Below are 24,099 nucleotides of genomic sequence, written 5' to 3' on the forward strand. Positions count from 1 at the left end.
GTGGCCTGTTCCTTCCTTGCCCCCACTGGCCCTAGCACAAGACTCTGGTACAAGGTCCTATAGATGCCTTGTCAGGCTATAGATTCTCTTCTATTCCTCGTTTGCTACAAACTTTTATCATGAATGGGCACTGAATGCTTTGCACCTATGGAGACAACTAATTATATGGCTTTTATTCTTCATTCTATGGATATGGTGAATTACACTGATTGCTAGAGTTAAACCAACATTGCATTCCTGGGATTTACCCCAGTGGGTCATGACGACTCATCACTCTATTTTAGATTTTTCTGGATTTGATTTGCTCTTATTTTATGAAAGAATGTTATACCTTTGGCCTGCGGATTTCTTTTTCTTGTAATGTTTTCATCTGGTCTGCAATCAGTGGAATGCTGGCCTCATAAAAATGGCCTAGGAAATAATCACTCTTTGTCTCCTTCCCAGAAGAGTTCATAAAAAATGTGTACTACTTCTTCCTTAAATGTTTCATAGGATTTACAGACAGGCCATCTGGGCTTGGAATTTTCTTTATGAGAGGGTTTTTGATTATACACCTAATTTTACCAAATGCCCTAAATGGAACAGAAGGCAAGGAGGATGTCACTCCCGTAGGGGGCTTATGTTGGATTTTGGCTGCCCAGCCTCCAACCACATCTTTCAGTTTACAGCACCCAGCTTTTCCGTGAGTGGTGCCTCTCCTCCACTCTTAGACACATAAGGCTCCAGAGAGTTTCACACTTCTCTGGACACGAGAAGGCAGGTGGCTGGGGCCTGGCCAGTTGGCTCTGTGTTCACCTGGCCAGAGAGGGTTTCAGCCCCAAGCATGTGCCCAGGTGAGTTAGCCAGAAAGGGCCATGTGGCCTCTGCTCCACTAGACTTGCCTCTAGGGGTTGTACGGCTGGAACTGTGATCTTGCTTCCCCAGGAGAGTACCTGGCCAGAGCCAAGACAAGAGGACTGAGAAACCCAGGTCCTGCTAACAATCAGGGAAACCCTGCAGGACAGAATTCAGTGCCAGGAGCCCAAGCAACATTCCTTTGTTTTATTTAAACTGTTTTGGCTTGAGCCAAATGCACCACAAATGTTTCATTTGCTCCAAACATCTTATTAAAACCCCCATCTGACGGGCGCCTGGGTGGTGGCTCAGTCGGTTGAGCTTGGGAGCCTTGATCTCAGCTCAGGTCTTGATCTCGTGGTCATGAGTTCGGGCCCCACATTGGGTTCCATGGTGGGTGTGGAGCCTACTTAAAAACAAAAGACCATTTGATACCCCAGGAGACCCCCACATGGACATTAAGTCACCAGCCCGAGGTCACATTCCCAGAAAAACAGCTCAGTCCAGCCTAGTTCTGGACTCCTGCTCTGGACGCTGCCCTACTCCCTTATGCTGAACACACAACTCTTCAAAACAGGGCCAAAGGCCTCTGGCCCCATCAGGCCTGCCCATGGGGAGGGCCTGGGCTCCCAGATTCCAGCAGAAGATGGCCTCAACCCCCTCCTGAATCATTACCCCACCTGTATCTTTCAGACTGCTTTTGAAAAGTGTCATTGGTTTTATTAAACCAACCAATGGCTAAGAAGCGCCAGCATGGCTCCCCGTGTACCCAAGAATCACCCCCAGCTCTGGGGTAGGTTTTGACCGGGTTTTGAATGTGGCTCTTCCACTAACTGGTTCCTGATCTCTGGCTCCCAAATTGCACAGGGAGTGGTCATTCTTACCAAAAAGGTTTTTGTTTTTAGATTATGTGGGGAGTAATAGAAAGGGATTAGCAAAAAAATGGGTTCTGCTATTCTGGTTCCCACTGCCACACACCCCCTGTGTGATATCTGAAGCCTCTGGATGTGCATCTGTGGCCTGTGGGGGAGCCAGCTGGACACCTGCATGTCTGCCAATCCCTCCCCACCTCCAGGTCCCCCCTTCTGTATGCTGCCCTCCCAGACCAGTCACATCCAAGTACACCCTTGTATCTTTCCCTTATTTTTTTTTTCTTTTAAATTGATTCTTCTTTAAAGAAAAAGTACTTGGAGAGGAAACCTTCTATCACTAGTATAAATGGAAAGCCCATACCATTTGCCATACATCTCAGGTAAACCATAAAAACAAACATGAATCAAAACAATGTGACTAGGCTCTGGGGGAGGGGGCACTGCTGCCTGCAAAGATTCTGGGCTAATGTCCCTGCTCACAGGAGACAGGCAAATATTCCACAGTGTTAAAGAAAGCAGAATGGTGGCTTCCGGGGGCTGCAGGAGGAGGAAGGGGGTGGTGTTCCCTGTCTGATGGGATCAGAGTTTCAGTTGAGGATTATAGAAAAGTCCTGGAGGTAGATGGTGGGGATGGTGGCACAACAGTGAGAATGTCATTAAACACCACAACTGTATACCTAAAAACAACTAACACGGCAAATTTTACAGTATGTATGTCTTACCATAATTTTTTAAAAAATGTAAATAGCAAATTGGCATCAGAAATACATTTTTATGTTGAGGAACTCTAAAGACTGACTGTGGCTGTTGAAGGGGTTAATCTCACACACAGACCGCGGTGGGTGCTCTGGGGCCCCACTGCCCCAGGGGAGCCATTCCCCATTCCTCAGAACACAGGAACAGGAGTGGGGCAGGGGGGCTCAAGGACACAGGAGCGCCAGGCCAGAAAGCAAGAGTCCAAAAGGAGAAGTGAGAGATGTCCAAAGAACAGGGGTGGGTGGGGGCGGGGGAAAGCACAGCCCACCAGCCATCCACCTGCGTGCCAGCCCCTCTGCAGCAGAGACAGGGCCTGCAGGGAGGAAGTCACCCAGAGGGGCTGGCAGAGGAAGCAGGAAGAAAACAACCCAGCACCAGGTCAACTCAAGTCAACATACACTTCCCGGCACCTCCCTCAGCAGGTCCATGAGGGGAACTGAGGGAGGCCCCACCAGCCCTGCAGGGACCAGAGCTGCGGGTAGCCCCCGAGGCTGATGCAGAGCAGAGCAGAGATCCAGGCCCTGAGAACCAACTGGTCCCAGGCTAACACAGCCCAAGTCCTGACCCCAGCAAGCCACTTCCTATCTCCTAACCATGGACCACAAGGTCCCACATGGCCCGGCCCCTGCCAACCTCTCTAACCTCACCCTTCCCCTCACCGAGCTTGCCTTCTCTGTGCCCCTCCAGCAAGTCTGGCCCCTCCTCAGGCCTTTGCACTTGCTGCTCCTCTGGCTGATACGAGCTCAAGTCCCAGGCCAGCTTCAAAAAGGGTTTTCTCCTGACCACGTTCTCCAAAATGGCACATCACCCTCTTCTGCAATCGCTATACACATGCTATTTTATGTCCTTTGCAGACTTATTACCACACAAAAGGTAGCCCCTTTCATCTTCGTTTATTATTTAACTCTCCCAACCAGCTGCAGGCTCCAGGAATGGAGCCTATGTCCACTATTCCATGACCCAGGATGAGGAGTAGTGCCCGGATGGGCTGTAAGTCACAAACACGCATCACCTGGTAAGTGGATCCCCAGCCCTCACCTGGCAATCAGTGTTGCTGGTCAGGGCTTGTCCTCCCAGGGAATCTGGGCAGGCTGGTTCTTCACAGTGAGCACTGGTGGGCTGCTGGCTGAATTAAACCCACTTTTCAGGTTAAGCCTCCACACTATAAATGCTTTATTTTAATTTTAGTGCCTGACTCTCCAATTTGGAGAGTCCCCTGGGTCCTACTGCCTCCTCACCAATCCAGCTTCCAGCATGCAAACACCCCCGTCCTGCAGGTTGAGTCGGTGGGCTCAACAGAAGGCAGCTGGGTGGAATGACTTTCCAACTTGGCTCAGTGTGCAGAGGGTTTTCTGGAAGAGCCCAAGGAAATGGCAGGCCCCCTTTCTCTCCCACTTTCCCCAGGCTACAAGGGGACTGGTCACTTCCTTCCACTGGGGGCAGGCCCAGAGGCCCTGAGAGGTGCCACTGGCCTTGGACCTCGCACAGCTGCAGGTCAACAGAGGGGCTGTTGGCTCTTCCATGCCCACTGCTTCCCAAGGATGATCTGAGGTGTATGGGACACAACACCCACCATGACGAGTTCCACCGAGTGGGGACCCATGCAGCAGGAGGGGGGTCCCATTTGCTCCTCCAAGAAGGCTTATGCCTGTGGCTGAGAAGCGCACCGTGGTTCAGGACCAAGCCTGGCAGACACACCAGGCAGCTCCAGGGTGCCTCGGGGAGACTTTCAGGAGCAGGAAAGGGGGAGAATTCTGAGCACAGCAGTTTAGTGGGGGCTGCAGGATGCCCTGCCTGGATGTCAATCCAACTCCCCTCAGCCAGGGCAGCGCTGCATGCAGCTCACGGTGTACACACACAACCTTATCCAGTCAAACACCGTTGACCAAGAGGGCTGCCTCACCCAGAGGCCGGGGAGGTTGCACAACACCCCCTTCCCCCTGCAGCAGCCAATGGCCAGCTGATCACGGGTGAAAGAAAAGCTCAAAAGCTTGCTCTCCCCCGCACCTCAAGGGAGGTGGACCTGAAGTGGAATTCAACTCCACAGGGTCACAAGGGCCATACAGACTTTCTCTGGGACCACATCCTTGCTCATCTCCTTCCTCTTTCCTATCCTGCCTCCCAGGAGAGCACACTCTCAAACTACATACAACCAAATCCTCGTCTCTGGCTGTACTGGGAAACCAACCCAAGACACTCACTTTCTCCAAGACAGGGCAGCCTACTGGGGAAACCAGAACACCGTGGGACTTTGATCACAGGGAAAAGCATAAGCAGATGGTGGAAGAGCAACCAAGCAGAATGGTGCTCAGACACTCAAAGCTTAGGAAGACAATGAAGCACCATAGAAGAATACTTGAGTCTTAATATGAGCTGGAGAAGCTAGGGTCAGTTAGTGGAGCATGCAACTCTTGATCTCAGGGTCGTGAGTTCAAGCCTCATGTTGGGTGTAGAGATTACTTAAAAAATAAAATCTTAAAAAAAAAAAGGCCCAATGAAAGATATTTCATAGAACATTTTCAGTAACACAAAATAGCCAAAAGAAGAATAAGAAACTTGTCTCACAACCAGCAATGCAACTAGAAGGATTCAATCAGTGTCTAGCAAACACACCAGAGGCCACAAGTCCCTGAGTGGGGTGGGAATGGGGGCATCCCTGTGAGCTCCCACTTGACTCAGAAACTATCACCACAGACCTTCCTCCACTTATGACACTGTTAGGCCCCAATAAACCTACCCTGAGTTGAAAATATCGCAAGTCGAAAGTGCATATGATACACCAAACACACCAAAGATCATAGTGTAGCCTGGCCTACTCTAATCATGCTGGGAACACTTACGTTAGCCTGCAGTTGGGCAAAATCCTCTAACACGGGTCTGTTTGATGATAAAGTACTGAGTATATCATGTAACTTACTGAATACTATATTGAAAGTGAAAAACAGAATGTTGTATGAGTACAGAATGGTTATAAGGGTATCGGTTGTTGACTCTGTGATCATGTGGCTGAACTGGAGCTGAGGCTGCCGCCACTGCCCAGCACCATGGGACAGTGTCATATTGCATGTCACTAGCCTAGGAAAAGATCCAAATTTGAAATTCCAAGTACAGTTTCTACTGAATGAGTATCATTCTTGCACCTTCATTATAAAGTTGAACGATCTAAGTGGAACTATTGTTAATCAGGGTCCATCTGTATTTATATGACATCACACACAGCCCTTCCTTCTGAGGCTCAGAGTACAACATGGGCAATTTATACTACATGATCTCTATGACTCCTATGGCCCCAAAACTGTCTAATGATTTGATGCTATAAAATCAAGAAACAGGAAAAGTGAACTTACACCCACTGGCTGAGGCATGCAGTAATTTCTATAAGCTTGGAGCCTGGCACCAAATTCAAAGGATTAAGTAAGAATTCCCCCAATGTCCAGGAGAGTTTTTATTTTTCATTTTTTTAATTTTCATGTCAGATTTAACAATGAACTTCTTGGATGAAGAGGTTATTTTCCTCCCAGGTTTAGATAACTGCAGATAAATAGCTTGTCTGCATGCCAACTCTTAAAATCTCCAAAGGAGTCTTCAAAAACTACAGCAGCAGAGGACCAAAGTAGGAACAGCACTACTAAAAATAAATATTTTCAATGCTTGATTGATGGAAGGTTTTCCTATGAAGTTAAGGGGAAAATCACAGCCACAAAACACCTCTGAGGAGACACTTAAGTGAGGCAGTCACACATTTGCAATAAAAATTATGGATCAGAGGCCAAACAAGCTATAAGGTACTTAGCACTTCTCTGATGTATAAGAGATTAGGAATCTTTTTTTTTCCTTCTTCCCCCCTCCCTTCCCTTCTTCCTAAGAAGCTATACAAGTAAATTAAAAACCACCAGCCTCTCTCAGAAAAGAAAATGTACTTAGGGAAAGGAAAAAAAAAAAAAAAAAGGTTACTTCAGAAAAAAAAAAAAAAAAACCCCACAGCTATAGAATCTCAAAGGAAGTAGCGTACAAATTCATTTGAAGCCAGCTGTTTTCAAAAACTGGCTTCCTCTTTTCTTGCCCATATGTCAAGAAGAAAAGACACCTTCAACCAGAGAGCAGGTTTGCATCTCCTGAAAGGAGGGACTAATGGCTCATCTTCCCACACCAGACAATGCCCGAGGGCACCTGGGTGGCTCAGTGGTTGAGCCTCTGCCTTCAGCTCTGGGTGTGATCCCAGGGTCCTGGGATCGAGTCCTGCATTGGGCTCCCCTGCATCTGGCTCCCCACAGGGAGCCTGCTTCTCCCTCTGCTTGTGTCTCTGTCTCTCTATGTATCTCATGAATGAATAAATAAAATCTTAAAAAAAAAAAAAAAAAAGACAATGCCCTAGTCAGGGATATAGAAGACTTTATGCTGAAGGTCAGCCTCTGATACCAAGGCAGGAACAAGACCCTCCAGGTGCATCAGGCACTAAACCCAAAATGCAATTGGCTGACCCAGCAAGGCCTTATTTCAGGAGGCCAACTTTCAGAAAATAAATAGGTGCTGTAGTACACTTGAAGAATGCTGCTCTGGGCTCTGAGGACCATACTTGCATATATGCACAGACTGACATACAAACAGACTTAAAACACACACACACACACACACCTGGTTCTGTAACAGAGATCGTGCCTTGGTAAGCCTCCACACTGACCTTGGCAAAAGACAGGTGAAGAAAGGGAGAGGCAAAAAGTGTAGCTTGCAGGCCAGCAGCCAGAGAGCTGCCTTTGATCTCCCGTCTCCACCCTGCAGGAGGAGAAGCCGCCTTCTCCTCAAGGTGCTGGAGGGAAGGTCAGGACCACATCGCCCTGCCCAGCCAGGGGCTAGCCAGGTCTCTCTGTCTCGGGGGAGGAGGAAACGGGGAGCAGAGGCCTCTAGTTTCATTACTTTCTGGGGTTTCCAATATCCCATCCCCCACCCCAATGCAGGATTCCTGAGTTCCCCCAGGAAGCCAGGAGGGGAGTTGGGGGAAAAAAGCCTGGGTTTTGAGCATAAAGGCCTAACCTCACCCTGGACAACCTGGGGTGAATCACCAGCCATTCCTTGCCTTTCATTTCTCATCTGTAAAATGGGTCCCCAGGGTTTCCCGCGCGAGTCCTTTCATCACAGGTTTAATGTTCCTCCCAATGAGGCCGAACGGGTGTAATTCTTCCCACACAAACCCAATTCCCACACCGGTCTGGCGCCGGAGAGGAGGCTCCCCCACCACTAGACAAAGTCAAGAAATCTGCGTCTCCAGACTCGGCTCTGCAGGGCCCTGACCACGGCCCGCCGGGGTCCCGGACAACAAGGGGAAGTCAAGCAACGTGGACCCCGGCCCCGGGGCAAGCCCTGGGCTCCCCCTTCCCGGGGCCCTCCGCGGCGTCGGACGCCCTCCCCACGCGAGGCCGACCCGGGGCCCTCCTCGCCCGCAAACACCGGCACACTCCGCGGCGGGCCAGGCCGCGCTCCCCCCGGCCCGGCCCGGCCCCAGCGGCCCGCAGGCCCCGCGGCGCCATGCGCAGGGGCGGCCCCCAGCAGCCGCCAGGGAGCCCGGGAGCCCGGGAGCCCGGGAGCGCGCCGCGCACCTGCTGCGCCCGCCCCGCCCGCGCCCTCCGCGCCCTCCGCGCCCCGCGCCCCGCGCCCCGCCGCCCGCCGGGCCTGGAAGCCGCGCGCCCCCAGGCCTCTCCGCACCGGCCCCGCGCCCTCCCCGCGCCCTCCCCGCGCCCTCCCCGCGCCCTCCCCGCGCACCTGCCGCGCCCCCGCCCCCCCCCCTCGGGCCCTCCTCGGCCGGGCCGCGCGCCTCACCAGCGGTAGCAGCCCTCCGAGGCCTCCAGCGTGAAGTTCACGCGCGTGGCCCGCGTGAAGGGCAGCAGCACTTTGGGGATGTTGAGCTTGGCCGCCGCGGCGGCCGGGCCCAGCGCCAGCAGCACCGGGAGCGCGAGCAGCAGCCGCGGCGGAGGCCCCCGGCCCCGCGCCGCCATCCTCGCGGCGCTTCACCTCCCGCGACCCGGCCCGGCCCGGCCGCCCGCGCGCTCCCCCCCGCGCGCTCCCCCCCGCGCCCTCGCTCCCGCCCGCGCGCCGGGCCTGCAGGTGATAGCGCGGGAGGGAGGAGGCGGAGCGAGGGCCGCGGCCCGGGGCCACTTCCTGGGCCGCGGCGGGGCCCGAGCGCGGGAACTGAGGGGGCCGAGCCCGCGGCGACCCCACCCCCGGCCCAGGCCCAGGCCCGCGCCCCCTCGACCGCGCGGGGCGGAGGGAGCGTCTGGAGCGCGCGCGCCCTGGGCCTCGCAGTGCGGCCCGGGGAGGGGGGGGCGCAGGAGGTGGGGCGCGCCCCGGGGCACGGGGGACCCGGCCTGGGCCCGAGCCGCGGGCGGCGGGAGCGGGGCCAGGGCGCGCCCACGCGGGGCCGAACTGCACGCGCGCGCCTGCGGGCCGCGGGAAGCCCTGCGCGCTCTTCTGGTCCGCACGCCCATCCCCGTGGGCCGACTCTGGCTGTACCCCGGGCAGGGCCTTCCAGCCGCCCGGCGCTCAGTCACTGGGCCAGTGAGCCTGGGGGGGGGGGGGGGGGGGGGCGCAAACGAGGCCGCGGAGCCTCCGTGACCCGGAGCTCGTCGGAGAGACGGACAGACACCCTGGAAATGGGGAATGCGGAGCGCCGAGGGGTCCCTAGAAGAGGGACCCGGTTCCGCAAGCGGCAGCGACCTGCTGAGGCAGAGGGCCCCGCTGGCTGCTTCCTCCCTCCTTAACCTCCACACAGCCTTGCCAGAGGGAGGTCATGATCCCCATTTCACCAGGAGGAAACAGATTGAGCGGTCCAAAGATCACCCAACAAGGGCACCGCTACGATTCTCAGATCCCAAAGCCCTTGTTTTCTGTGCTACATCTCCTGTCTTCTTTAAGTCTTAGGGAGGTTACCCAAAGGGTGGATTTAGGGCACCAGTGCCAGAGCACACTCTCCCCCACCCCCTCCAAAACAAAAAGAAAGCTCAGCATCACTGAATTCATCTGCATGCAGAAGTCCTCGCTCTTAAATTCAGTCTACTTTTTGTGTTCTATGGTTTGTAGGTGTCTTTGCCATGACTAGCAGGAGCGGTAGGTTCAGAGGGCACAACGTTCGTTCGCCGGGCCTCTAAAATTTTAATCTATTGCAGGAGGTTGGGGGGCAGGGATGGGGGAGGGCAGTCTAGTGAGAGGTCAGGAAAGGGGTGGGGCGAGGGTGCACCAGCCCTGCTCGAGTAAAAGGTTCAGGAAGTATGCACTGAATTGTAACCAGAAAGGCACGCATTACTATTACTGCCAGACAAGGAAGGAAACACTGAATTTCTGTCAGGCTGGGAAGGCTTCTTGGAGGAGGTGGCCCCTGGGCTGGACATGGATACCTGATTGGGCTTCAGAGAGGCCCACAATGTGTCTGTGCCTGCCCCTGAGGGGTCATTGGGCTTTTGGATGGTGATGAGGTGTGTTTGGGGGTCTAGGACAGGGAATGTGTGCATTAGGGAAAACTAGATCTCAGAGCTAGGGGTTTTTCCTTGTGTAGAACCAGGTCTCTGGGAAGGGAAATTCCAATGGATTCTCTTCTCTGAAGAAACAGAAGAGTCGGTATGGGAAAAGCAGAGCCAGAGGGGGGTATCTGTAAGGAAATTTTAGTGTTCTTTTGCACATTTTATTCATTTTTCAGTAGACTATACAGTCAGATGGTTTCAACTAAAAAGGCCCCAAAGGGCTCATAGTAACAATGATTGCCCCTTGCTATCACATCACTGGATACCCTTCCCCATAGGCAACCTGTGTTTTCTGCTTGAGCAGAGAAATTGTAGACATGTATATATATAAAACTCATTGTGTTCCAATTCTGCTCACTTAAATTGGTAAACCAGGAGCCTTGCCAGGCAGGTAAATAAATAAAAGGGACTAGGCAGGCAGCAGGGGACTGGAGTACTCTGGTCCATTAGGATCACGAGCTGCTATACCCGATCTTTCCAGATTATTGTGATTACTGAAGAGAATTCAGGAACATGGATTTTCTTTTAGGTGAAATATCCTGATTGTAAAACATGGCAATTAATTCATTAAAAACAAACATGCATCCTTTATCCCGGAAAGATGAAAATTTATGTTCACATGATAACCATAAATAAAATGTTCGTAGAAACTTTATTCATAGTAACCCCAAACTGGAAACAGCACAGAAGACCGTTCCATGGATGACCACTGAACAGACCTGTGGTCCACCCATACAATGTGGTTCTCCTTGGCAGTAAAGAACAAGCTATTGATACATGGACAACTCAGATGAATCTCCAGGGAATTACAAGGTTGTGGGGGCGGGGGGGGGGTGAGCCAATCCCCAAAGGTTATGTATGATTGCATCCATGACATCCGAAGTGGCAAAGTTCTAGAAATGGAGAGCTGCTGAGTGATTGCCAAGGGTGATATGAATATAAGGTCAACAGGGTAACCTTTGTGGTGATGGAAATGTTCTGTGTCTTGACCGTGTCAGTTTTCTGGTTGCAGTATTGTCTTCCAGTTTTGCCAGACATTACCATTGGTGGGTAAGGATGCATGGAACCCTTCTGTATTATTTCTTATAACTGCATGCAGGTCTACACTTATCTAAAAAAAAGTTTACACAAACCCAAAGCAAACATACAAACAGCTGTAACAAAAGAATCTGGGTAGACATGGCTTGCTGATCACCTGTAATGCCTCACTTAAGACAGGAAATTTCCCTCGCAGAAAACAGCCAATGGGAAACAACAAAATGATGAATAATTTCCCATTTTCCCTTTAAGATTTTCCCCTTTACATTGTCCTTACACTTATACCCCTCCTTTGTTTTAATTGACTCTGAACCTAGGACTGGATGGTGTCTGGGGCCCAGTTGGGGTCCATTCTGGCAGCCAGCTCTCTCTGTGTGATCTGTTTCCACAGCCTGCTATTGCACCCAATTCTCTGTGTCAAGTGCTTTGTCTGAAATTCAGGGAGACTGTGGGCCCGAGCAGGCCATCTTGCTTCAGGCAAAGAGAACCTCCAGGATGAAAGGGCCCCCAAATTTGTGTTAGATGGTTGTCCATGTGAAATATAAAATGAGAAAATGTGCCTCCCACACTTCTATCATTTCCTCCCACCCTAAAAAAAAAAATCCTACAATATCTGAGTACAAACTGTACTATTTGTCCTTTTTTTTCTTAAAGATTTTAGTTATCTTTTGAGGGAGTGAGCAAGGGTGAGAGAGAGAGCTAGCATGAGCAGGGGAGGGAGAGAGAGAGAAGCAGACCCTCCACTGAGCAGGGCTGGATCCCAGGACCCCTGGGGTCACGACCTGAGCCAAAGGCAGATGCTTAATCGACTGCACCTGGCATCCCTCTTCTTTTAAGTAGGCTCCACACCCCAGCACAGAGTCCAATGTGGGGCCTGAACTCAATCCTGAGATCAAGACTCGAGCTGACATCAAGAGTTGGACACTCAAAGGACTGAGCCATCCAGGTACCCCTGTTCTATTTGTCTTTAAATAAGAACGTTTATATACATTTATTTAAGAAGAAATCTTTGTCCCTTCTGTAAATAGAAAACCAGCATCAGATACAAGAATAGAAGTAGCCAAAAAATAAATACAATGAAACAAAGGGATGCCATCAAGTTACAAATAGACACTGTGTCCCGCCAAAGGCTCAGAGCCCAAGGCCTGCTGTCCCTGTTCAACAGGGATATGATCAAGCATTAGACAATATCAAACACAGACTTGCCCAATCAAAGGGCCTTGCTCCTTGAGCAGATAAGGGCAGAGAGATAATTTAAAAGCAGGTAAGGGTCGCCTGAGTGGCTCAGTCGCTTAAGCATCCAAATCGTGATTTTGGCTCAGGTCACGAACTCATGGGTTGTGGGATCCAGCCCCGCTTCGGCTCTACACTCATTGGGGAATCTGCTTGAGATACTCTTGCTCTCTCTCCCTCTGCCCCTTCTCTCTCTCTCTCAAATAAATAAATATATATATTTTTAAAAATCATGAAAAGCAGGTAACTTTTTTCCTAGTGGGATGTTGTCGTATTAGAGCCTATCCACCATCTTTCACAAAAATTTCTTTTTTTAGTTCTGCAATGGAAAATCTCAAACATTCACAATAGTAGGTCAGTCCCATGATCACAATCCATGGCCAATCCTGTGCCTTCTGCAGACAACCCCAGGCTCCGCACCGTGTCATTTTGAAACAAATCCAAGAGATCCTATCATTTCATCTGTATTTCAGTGTGTTTATCTCTAAGATAAGGAGCCTTTTATATATACACTATAATCACAATACTATTATCACATCTAAAAAGTTAACAAGAATTCCTCCATTATATCCAGTCAGTTCAAATTTCCAACTGGCTCATACATGTCACTTTTTTTTTCAGTTTGTGTTTTAAGAATTAGGATCCAACTAAGATTCAGACATTGCAATTGGTTGAAATAAGCCTTTAATTTATAGATTGCCCTTTATCTCTATTTCTCTCCTGGTGATTTCTATGTTTCCCCTTTCTCTTTGGAGTAGAAGTGTGTATTTTAGAGCATCCTCTTGCAGAACCTGCCAGCCCTGTAACATATCTGTGGGCACCGCTACAGCAGCAGTGGTTTCCTTGTTGGGTGAGTCTGCAGCTCGGTTTTGGTCATGGAAATTCAGGGAAGAGGTACCCAACACGAACCTTCAAGGGTCTCTGAGCTGGAAAACTCAGCATTTGGGAAAAATAAAAAAATAAACCGGCTGGGGGCATTGGAATGGTCTTTGCAAAATGATTTCCAAAACATCATCATGTGTAAGATAATGGTGCTATTTAGAGAAATTGCTGTTCTCCATCAATGTGCAGACAAGCTGCCTGCCCGTGAATCCGATTTCTGTCTGTGCATTTACTCTCACTCAGGAAGGTCTCACACTTGCCACATTCATCCTCCATCGGAGTCTGTGGCCATTTATGTCAGTCAATTCGCCTCCCGTGGACTGCTGTAGTCCTTCATCCTCGATCCTCAGTAGATTGCAGCTCCACACTGTCAGATGCCCTCAGAAGCTCAGGCACATGTATTTTACCCCAGTTGGCTAAGCCTGACACTGACAGCCCTGGCTGGACACACAAGGGGGTCCTCAGACATCTCGAGGGTACACAAACTGGAGGAGGGCAGATACTACTCCCAGACTTCCCAAAACTGCCCCAGCCAGCCAGGCAGCTCCACATGGGAGCCAGTAGAGGCAACACAGATCACAGTACACCTCTCACCTGGCTGCCCCCCCAGAGCCTCCCAGATGCCTTTGGAAGAGAATCCAAACTCTTCCCGTGGTCCTCACGCCCTAAAAGATGTCCGTCCCTAAAAGACCGCACAGTGTCACCTCTTACTTCTACCTCCCATGCCCCTCTCCTAGCCTGGACACACCTAGATATCTCATGTCTCCAGTATCTGATGCCATAGGAGGATCAGTTTTTAAATTTATTTTCAGTAATGAACATTAAATGCAACATAATAATGGCTGGGAAAAATAATTTTTACTGTTTTATTGTACTTCAGGTAACCCAGAAAAAAAAAGTTTTTAATAAAAAATAAGATAAATATTACTCCAAAAAAGGGAAAGATGGTGGATTGATAAATAATTACCCTCATGGGTTTTTTTTTAACTTACAGTTATATATTGGCCTGTTGCAATAATGAATAATGTTAGAGTGTACTAACCATTAAATAAAAAAGGAATAACAATGAAAAAATAGATTTCCATTTTAGACGAGCATACAGATTCAGTAAACTAGTTCAAGTATAAGATAAGACTTACACTTAGCCAAAATATTACCCCTTGCAGCTGACAGTCTGTTTCACGTTTTAAAATTTAAGCCTGAATGCAACCAGTGTAAGGCCCCTAAACCAGATGGCCCAGGAGGGGGGGACCAGGAGGCTCTCATATGGGGGGTAACTATGGAGATGATCGTCGTGGTGGCAGAGGAGGCTATGACCCGGGCGGCTACCGAGGCCGAGGCGGGGACCATGGGGGCTTCCGAAGGGGCCGGGGTGGTGGGGCAGAGGTGGCTTTGGCCCCGGCAAGATGAACTCCAGGGGTGAGCACAGACAGGATCGCAGGGAGAGGCCGTATTAGCTTGGCTCCTGAGGTTCTGCAACAGCTTTTCTTCTTGTACCCAGTATTACCCTCATTATTTTGTAACCTTCCAACTCCTGATCACCCACGCGTTTTTTTGTGTCGGACTATGTAATTGTAACCATACCTCTGGTTCCCATTAAAAACCATCGTTTTAGTTAAAAAAATAAATAAATAATAAAATAAAATAAAATAAAATAAAATAAAATAAAATAAAATAAAATAAAATAAAATAAAATAAAATTTAAGCCAGGGCAGCCTGGGTGGCTCAGCGGTTTAGCGCCGCCTTTGGCCCAGGGAGTGATCCTGGAGATCCAGGATCAAGTCCCACATCGGGCTCCCCACAAGGAGCCTGCTTCTCCCTCTGCCTGTGTCTCTGCCTCTCTTTCTGTGTCTCTCATGAATAAATAAATAAAATCTTGAAAAAAATAAAATAAAATTTAAGCCAAATAAGAATTTGCACAGAATGGCTAAATCACAAAGAGTTTGTTTGTTTGTTTGTTTTGTCTTCACAATCACTGTACTATCATTGCTTATTTTGAAATTACTGTTTAAACATAGGAATATGTATTGCCTTAGGAGCTGGAGATAAGAACTATCACCGAAGCAAATTCAAATGATGCCAAAAAAGTTACAAACTTACTCTGGAAACAAACACAATAGCTACATCCATATGTCTGGGGAACCCACTTGTGTAACTAAGTATTTTCTACATTGTTTATTAAAGGGAAGTTTTGTAAGTATTATTTTAGGGCTTATATGTTGTTAAAATTTGACAGTGTACAAGCACCAAAAGTAAAGACAGATAAATTGGACTACATTAAACTTCAAAACTTCTGTGCATCAAAGGATATGACCAACAGAGTGGAAAGGTGACCGATAGAATGGGAGGAAATATTTACAAAATGTTTACTGATAAGGGGTTAACATCCAGACTACATAAAGAATTCCTAGAACTCAACAACAAAAACAAAAAAACAAATAATTCAAAAATGGGCAGAAGGGGCACCTCGGTGGCTCCATCTCTTAAGTGTCTTGACCTAAGCTCAGGTCTTGATTTCAGGGTCATGAGTTCAAGCCCCACATTGGGATCCTTGCTAGGCATGGAGTCTGCCAAAAAAAAAAAAAAATATATATATATATATATATATATATATATATATATATATATATATAGACACTTCTCCAAAGAAGATCTACAAATGGCTAATACTCCTATGAACAGATTTTCAACATCATTATTCATTAGGGAAATGCAAATAAAAAACTGCAATGAGCTATTACTTCATACCATTGGCTACTGTAAAAATAACATGCACCCACAAAACAAGGGTTGATGAAGATGTGGGGAAATTGGAACACTTGTGCACTGCCCTGGTGGGAATGTTAAATGTTGCAGCCAGTATGGAAACAGTCTGGTGTTTCCTTAAAAAGTTAAAAAGAGATCTACCATATGATCCAGCCATTCCCCTTTTGGGTATATACCCAAACAACAGAAAGCAGGGACTCAAGGAGATATTTGTATACTCCTGTTCATAGCAGCACTATTCACAGTAACCAAAACGTGGAAGCAACCTAAATGTTCATCAACAGATGAACAGATAAAATATAGCCGAAGCATACAGTGGAATATTACCCAGCTTTACAAAAGGAAGGAAATTCTAACATGTGCCACAATACAGATGAACGCTGTAAGTGACACAAGCCAGTCAACCCCCCCCCCCCCAAAAAAAAAAACATGCTGTGTGGTTTCACTTACATGAGGTCCAGAGATCAGTCAAGTTCATAGAGGATGGTGGTTGCCAGGGGCTGGGGGAGGGAACTGGAGAGTTCCATGGGGACAGAGTTTTACAAAAAGAAAACGTCTAGAGATTGGTTACAAAACAATGTGAATATACTTAAACTGTGCCCTTAAATGTGGTTAAGATGACAAATTTTATGTTATGTGTATTTACCACAGACACAAAAGATTTTTTTAAACCCCCCAACAGTAGCCAAAACACTTCCTAAGAACTCACACCTGCCGGAGTTTTTTCTGGGATTTGTGTATTTTATTGCTATGATAAATAATAAACACACTCTGACATTATTTAGTAGTGCCTGTGCGTGGTGATAATAAACAGCAGATGACCTTCAGTCCATTTTTATTGATGTTTTGAAATTCTCTATAGAGGATGCATCCTCTTACTACCTGTATATAGAGCAGACCTGTCCCAGTGCCTGCCTTCGGATGATGCTTACCCTGATACTCTTGGCACTGGCTGACCAGATCCTGACTCTGCTACCATGGGCCCTGAGAAAGTTACTTGGTTACATTTTCAGCCATCCATAACATGGAGACCTTCACAGTATCTCCCTCACAGAGTTGAGACAAGCATTCTATTAATAATACACGTACAGTGCTCAGGACAGTGCTTTAAACAGTATTCAAATATTTACTCTACTAGGAGTCCTCTACTCCCTTTCATCAGCTGATGAGAACACCTACCCAAGTTTCTTTAATTTGAATTTTTGCTAGCATTTAAAAATCAGAGCACTTGATATTAAAATCTAGATTTATAATCTCTCTTGGAAAATCAGAAGCTCTGGCAACCTTAGGCCACATGGTAATGCTATGCTGGGGTGGCAGCAACCTTCTAAAAGAATGATTTGTGGGATGCCTGGGTAGCTCAGTGGTTGAGCACCTGCCTTTGGCTCAGGTCAAAGGCAGGACCCATAATGGGGGCCCATCATGGCCCCCATGATCTTGGGTATCCTGGGATTGAGTCCCACATCAGGCTCCCTGCATGGAGCCTGCTTTTCCCTCTGCCTATGTCTCTGGCTCTCTTTCTGTGTCTCTCATGAATAAATAAATAAATAAAATCTAAAGAAAAAGAAGGATTTGTGACCTCTGTTTTGCCACAGTCCCCACCACTCCCTACTGCCTCCCAGTCAGCTTTCATTGTTTCCATTACCTACCAGCCCAATAGACCCTTGAGTATGTGGCCGTTGTTCAAGATCCATCTATAACTTATCCCCTTGCCTTACTCCCTAGACCTGCCCCTTAGGTGAATTAAATAGAAATCACTTCCTCTCCCAGAGCCTGAGTTTTCAGGACTGACCAATGGGACCAACAATTTCCACCTCGAGGAAGTATGAAAAATATCAGGGGTGTCTAGCTAGCTCAGTCAGTGGAGCATGCAACTCTTGATCTCAAGGTTGTGACTTTGAGCCCCACATTGTGTGTAGATATTGCTTTAAAAAATCTTTAGAATATTTATCAAAGAATATATTTAATATAAAAGCATTCGGTAGGGGCGCCAGGGTGACTTAGTCAGTCAAGCATCAGACCCTTGATTTCAGCTCAGATCATGATCTCAGGGTCATGAGATCAAGCCCCATGTGGGGCTCTATGCTTAGCCCAGTCTGCTTGGGATTCTCTCCCTCTCCCTCCCCTGCCCCTCCCCCACCTCTCTCTCAAATAAATTGAAGAAAAAAATTGAGCAAAGGACTCTTCAAATGTAAATATTTTTTTATTCTGATTAAGATGGGGCCAGAATATTCTACTCATTACATTCTTCTGAGTGTATCCTTTCATCTTCATTGAGTAACTGCACAGAAGCCATAAATGAAAATTCACACCCAGGCAACAAAATATGTGTTAGGCAACTCCTTTCATCCCCAGCCTCACCAACACAACGATCAAGAGGAACTTCAGGTTTTCCATAATTTTCCATTATACTCATTGAAGGAGGAAGCCACAGGTTTACCTCCACCAACGTCAAATCTTTCAGATTGGCTCCCCTCCACCTGTGACTTCTTGTTGGTGAGATGGTGACTTTTCAGTGAGATGCTCCAGTCCCCCTCCCTGCCCATAGAGGAAGTTGCTTAAGTTAATCATTAAAGTGACCGGCCAGGTATATTTAGCTCAACTGTTGACATTATCTCAACATAGACATCGCAAAGGTACACATTAGACTGTGGCAAACTGGAGTGTCCTTTAAGTCATAACCTGGCTTGCCTGAATAATTTAGGTTTTGCATCCACTAGAAACTTCAATGAGTTCAAAATTTAATTAGTTAGGTGGAAGAGGAGAAAAATATTTTTCTGCCATTTTTACTCTATGGGCCCTAAATACTTCTTGAATTGAGAAAGGTAGAAATCATCCAGAAATTTGCAATTTCTTAGTTTCTCGTCTACATTTATTATCTCAGGGGGAAAGAAAACATAAGTTTGTTAGAATAAACCCAAATTTTCCAACAGTTGAAAATTACAATTACTTGAATATGGTGTTGGAGTCCATTTGTGGGAGAGTCAAAGAAATCATAATTGAAAAGACAGACACATGAGCAGACAATTCCCAGGAGAGTAATCCCAAATGGTCAAGACGCGAAAGAAAATCTGTTCATCCTTTTCAATAACCAGGGAAATGCGAATTAAAACAGCACCAAGCTGTCTTTTCTCACTGATCAGATAGGCAAAACATTTAAGGTCTGACTCTATCAAGTCTGGACAAAGATGGGGGAACCTGAACTCTCTCATGCTGATGGGATAAGTGTAAATTGGTTCAGCCAATTTGGAGAGCTTTCTGGTACATAAGTCTGCAAGCTCTTATTGGAAATCTTTGCGACCAGATGTGTCTTGGATTTTTTTTTTTTTTATTTACTTTGGAATTAAAAGGTACAGATACCATTTTTACATTACCATTCCTAATGAGTTCAGGAACAGCATCCAATGTCAACACATTGATTTGTCTGCAGTGAAACATGAATATTCAGATTAAATAGGATAAATATACAGCTTTAAATAGACTTAGCTCATTTTAGGTCACTTCTCACTGCCACAGGACTTTGTTGCAGTTATAGGAAAAGGGATTTTTAGAATTTTTTGGCCTTCAAATTTGCAGAAGGGAAACTAGGGTCTGCACTTTATAAACTCAAGCACGGGCCTGCTCTATGACCTAGCAATTCATCTCCTAAGTAGACTCCTTAAAATAATGGGATTTGAACTTCTTTGAATGCAATCCACAATAAGAAACACAATTCACATATATAGTCATATGACTAAAACCAAAGTTTCATGAAACAGTACCTACCCTTCCTACAGATGATCACCCTGATAATCACGTATTCCAGATTTCATGTGTTGGATGTTTAACACATGCACAGTTTAATACGTGTCTGCCCAGCTCTAAGCATTTTTTCTACATTTCAATTTTTAAAAAGTTGTTGGATTACAGCTCAATGATAAAAAGATAAATAAGCTAATTATATAATGGACAAAGTACCCAAATAGGGCATTTTTCTGAAGAAGATATACAAATGGCCAATAAGCACATGGAAAAATGTCCTACATCATTACCCATCAAGGAAATACGACTCAAAATCACAATAAGATACTACTTCACACCTAGTGGGATGGCTATAATAGGACAGACAGATGATCACAAGTGTTGGTGAGGATATGAGGAAATTGGAACCGTTGAGGAGGAAAAACTTTTCCTCTGACCTCTTACATTCAGTTCTTAGAGGCCTGTAAATTAAGCTAACAAGATGCAGAATAGCAAGAGAAAAGACAAACTTTTATTTACATATCTATGTGGAGTTCACAGAAAAACACGACTCCCTAAACCATTTGAGATGAGAGTTTATATACCTAACTTGTTAGAGGAGAGGGCCTGGGAGGAAAAGAGGTTTCTGGTACAAATGAGAAGAGCAAATGAGTTTCTAGGGAAACAAACAGGACATAAAGTTTGTGACAATATTTGTTTAGATAGATACAAGTGATCTTCTTTGCATTCTTTCTGGCAAAGAAGGTAAAATTCCCCTAGAAAGACTTATGGCAGCCTCACTTCTAGAAGTTTCTGCTTTTAATCAGATCAGGGAAGCTCCAAAAAGGCTCTTTCTGCATTTCTTGAATCTTAAATGTGTTTAGTTTAAAATAATCTTCAAATTATTTTATGAATAATAAAAGTAAAAGGAGGGTTCAGGTGGGTCATTGCAGAACCCTCCAAATAACATTGATGGGAATGTTAAATGATGCAGCCACTTTGGAAAACAGTTTTGCAGCTCTTCAAAAGTTAGACATCTAGAGTTCTCATATGATCTAGCAATTTCACTCTCAACAGAAATGAAAACATACCCTCACACACTCATAATAGCCAGTGGAAACAACTTAATCATCCATCAACCAATGAATGGATAAACAGAATGTGGTATATCCATACAATGGAATATTATTTGACAAGTAAAAGGAAGGAAGTACCAATACATTCTATAACATGGGAGAACCTTGAAAGCAGTAGGCTAAGTGAAAGGAGCCAGACATACAAGGCCACATACTGTCTGATTCCATTTATGTGAAATGTCCAGAACAGGGAAATCTGAAGGAGCAGAAAATAGATTGGTGGGTGCCTGGGGCTGGAGAAGGCTGTGTGGTGGGGAGCAGGAATGAGAAGTGACTGCTAATGGTCATGAGGTTTGCTTTGGGGGCTTTGAGAATATTCTAAAATTAGATTATGGTGATGATTTCTCAACTCTGAAATACTAAAAAACATGCAGCTTTATGCTTTAAATCAGTGGGTTTTATGATATGTGAAATGTATATATCACTAAAACCATTTAAAAAATTGGTTAAAACCCCTTACATTGATTTCTCAACCTACTAATAGGTTACGCCCCTCAATTTGACAAAATGACTACAGAGAAATTCTCATGTGTGTACAAGGAGAGGTAAGGAAGGATATTTGTTGCAAGATTTGTTTGTGAATGTGAACCAACTGGAAGCATCTCTAATGTCACTAAGTACAAGAATGGATAAGCAAATCACATTCATGAAATAAAAGAGATGAACTAAAGCTACAGAGTGACACAGGTCACAAATTCCGTGTTTCATGGAAAGTAAGTTTGCAAGGATTGTGTATTTCCAGTGCCATTCGTGTTCTGTTTCTTGGTCTGAGGGATGGTTTTGAGTGTTTGCTTTGCAAACTTTTATTAAACTGAACACTTTTCTGTATCTTCATAATTTATAGTTTATTAAAAGAAGAGGAAGGATGAGGAGGATGAGGAGGAGGAGGAGGAGGAGGAGGAGGAGATGATGCAGGGGCGCCTGGGTGGCTCAGCTGGTTAAGTGTCTGCCTTTAGCTCAGGTCATGATCCCAGGGTCCTGGGATGGGGCCCCACATCAGGGTCCTTGTTCAACAGGGAGCCTGCTTCTCCCTCTGCCTCTGCTACTACCCCTGCCTCTGCTCTCTCTGTCAAATAAAGAAAGAAAATATTTTTAAAAAATAAAAAAGGAAATGCAGAATTTTATATGCAGCATGATGCTGTTTATATACATTTTAGGAACATGCCAATCAATAGCATTGTATCCATTCATGCCTGGCCAGGAAAACCGAAGTTATTCTACCAATTTCAAGCAGAAAGGTATTTAGTGTAAATAACTGATTTCAAATATGTTGAAAGGGATGGAGAAATAACAGGAAAAAGGCTATAGTATGTGGACCTCAGGAGGCTGCCTCTATCCCTGGACTGAACAGTTGACACTATGTACTGTCCTGCCCTTGACTGTGACTGCAGCAACCTACACTCTGTGGCTAAGTTGGCCGCTGATGAAAGTACCACCAGCCTACCAGAGATGACACCACAAAGTAAAAATAGTTAATTTCTTCTCCAGGTTTCCATCTCCCACCAGGGACGCCCCAAAACCATCGGGGAAGGGAGAGGGAAGTGTGGTTTGGAAGCTCCTAGTCCCATGTGATAAAGCAGAGAGCAGGGAAAGGTAGGAATAGAGCTAACAATCTATCTATAGTTTATATAGGAAGGAGTCCCACCCAAGTTATGATAGCAATTATAGTCAATCTTAAAATAGTTTATGTCTTCATTTAAAAGTGAAGGCAGATACAGTATTAGTGATCGTCCATTCCAAGTTTGGGGACTATGGGCGTTTTATTCTTATGTATATTTTCTATTATCTTCTCCGATTCTAAAAATCTAATAAATTCTAAAAATCTAAAAGTAGATACTAAAAATTCAACCAAAAAAGGACTTACTGAAAAGAGAATATACCAAAATACGAATGTTTTTTGTGTTAGAGTGGGTAAACAAGACAACAGGCCCAAAGTAGAGTCACTTATGCTAAGTCCCACGTCACCAAACCGAGACTTAATTACAGTCTTGGCTCTCTGAGAAATGGAATCTTAAACCAGTTAGTCAGGAGTCACCCAATCAACACTGGTGACGTAATCTGCGTGATAGAACCTGCATCCCCTACAGGAAAGCACTTTTTGGAATAGTACAACTTTATTATTCCCTCTACCTATGAAAATCCTTCATTTTGTACAGCTCCTTTCTATCTGCTGGATGGGATGTTGTCTGATTCCTGAAGCACTGAGTGAAGCCAATAAGATCTTTAAAATTTCCTTCGTTGAATTTTTCTAACAATATCAAGAAAATGATCTTAAGCTCTTGTAACTATATGAAAGATTAGCTTTGGACATCTAGTAGTGTGATCTTGCTTTAAAAAAAAAAACAAAAAGAAACAATGAAGTCAGTGGAGTGCTTATTCATCTAGTAGGGCATATGTTGAGGGCCTTGGTATCCACTCCTCCAATGGACGAATTGGGAAATACAGAGATACAGAGAAGAATAAAAGGGTGTCTTGGTTGTTCACAGTGCATGAGATATTATAATTTATAGGAAATTATATTTTATCTTTCAGGTGATCAGAATGTATTTCTCATACATGTTTGGTCTACATCCATAGTTCCTGGCTCCCAGCCCCTCAGACCTTTGAACTCTCCTGAGGAATAAAACAACTTTTGTTATAATAATTTGGTCTCTTGCCCTTGGTTCCCAAAATTGCTTCAGAGCTCTTACAGTGAAATGAATGTCTTGTTATTCAAATCCCTTCCCACCACCACTGCCTTTGTGTTAATGAAGTAACTTTCAGAAAGACCCTAAGGATGGGGGCTGGTTGCCAGGGGAACCAACCAGGAATTAAGGGTTGGACCTTTAGGTCACACCTCCTGACCTTCAGGGCTGGAGGTTAAATCAATCACCCACCGATGGTCAATGATTTAATCAATTGTGCCTGTATAATGAAGACTCCATAAAAAAGAAATTTAAAAAAGGAGGGGGTTCAGAGCTTCTAGGTTGTCAACCAGAACACTTCTATGTACTCCTGTGCCCCAAACTCTGTGAGGACAGGTTTCTTTGTCTGGGACCTCACCCTAGGTACCTCTTCATGTGACTGTTAATTTGTTTCCTTTAATATCCTTTGTAATAAATCCACAATCTAGTGTGTAAGCAGGTTTCCTGAAATGTGTGAGCTGCTCTAGCACATTAATGGAATCTCAAGGAAGGGGTTGGGGGAATCTCTGATTTATAGCCCATTGATCCGAAGCACAGGTGAGAGCCTGGACATTTGAGTGGTATCTGAAATGGAGGGCAGTCTTGTGGGACTGGGCCTTTTCACCTGTGGGATCAGGTGCTATCCCCGGGGTAGATTGCATCAGAACTGAGCTGAATTGTAGGACACTGA

At 46.1% G+C, this 24,099-nt stretch overlaps 1 protein-coding gene across 3 annotated transcripts in view; it reads right to left on the minus strand.

The window, feature by feature from the left end:
- NUP210 (nucleoporin 210) overlaps positions 1-24,099 on the minus strand; it is a 156,619-nt gene that overhangs the window by 96,713 nt on the left and 35,807 nt on the right. For 2 of the 3 annotated variants that reach the window (XR_011994302.1, XM_072720203.1), the window contains exon 1: positions 8,277-8,526. The exons of the other annotated variant lie outside the window; for it this stretch is intronic. Coding sequence is in view for 1 of the 2 variants with exons in the window: in XM_072720203.1 (XP_072576304.1) it covers positions 8,277-8,452 (176 nt within the window). In the remaining variant the exon portion in view is untranslated. Of the gene's footprint in view, positions 1-8,276; positions 8,527-24,099 lie in introns of those variants that run through there. 3 annotated transcript variants of the gene reach the window in all.

The sequence above is a fragment of the Vulpes vulpes genome, chromosome 9 (assembly GCF_048418805.1).
Source record: "Vulpes vulpes isolate BD-2025 chromosome 9, VulVul3, whole genome shotgun sequence".
In the NCBI taxonomy this organism is placed as follows: Eukaryota; Metazoa; Chordata; class Mammalia; order Carnivora; family Canidae; genus Vulpes; species Vulpes vulpes.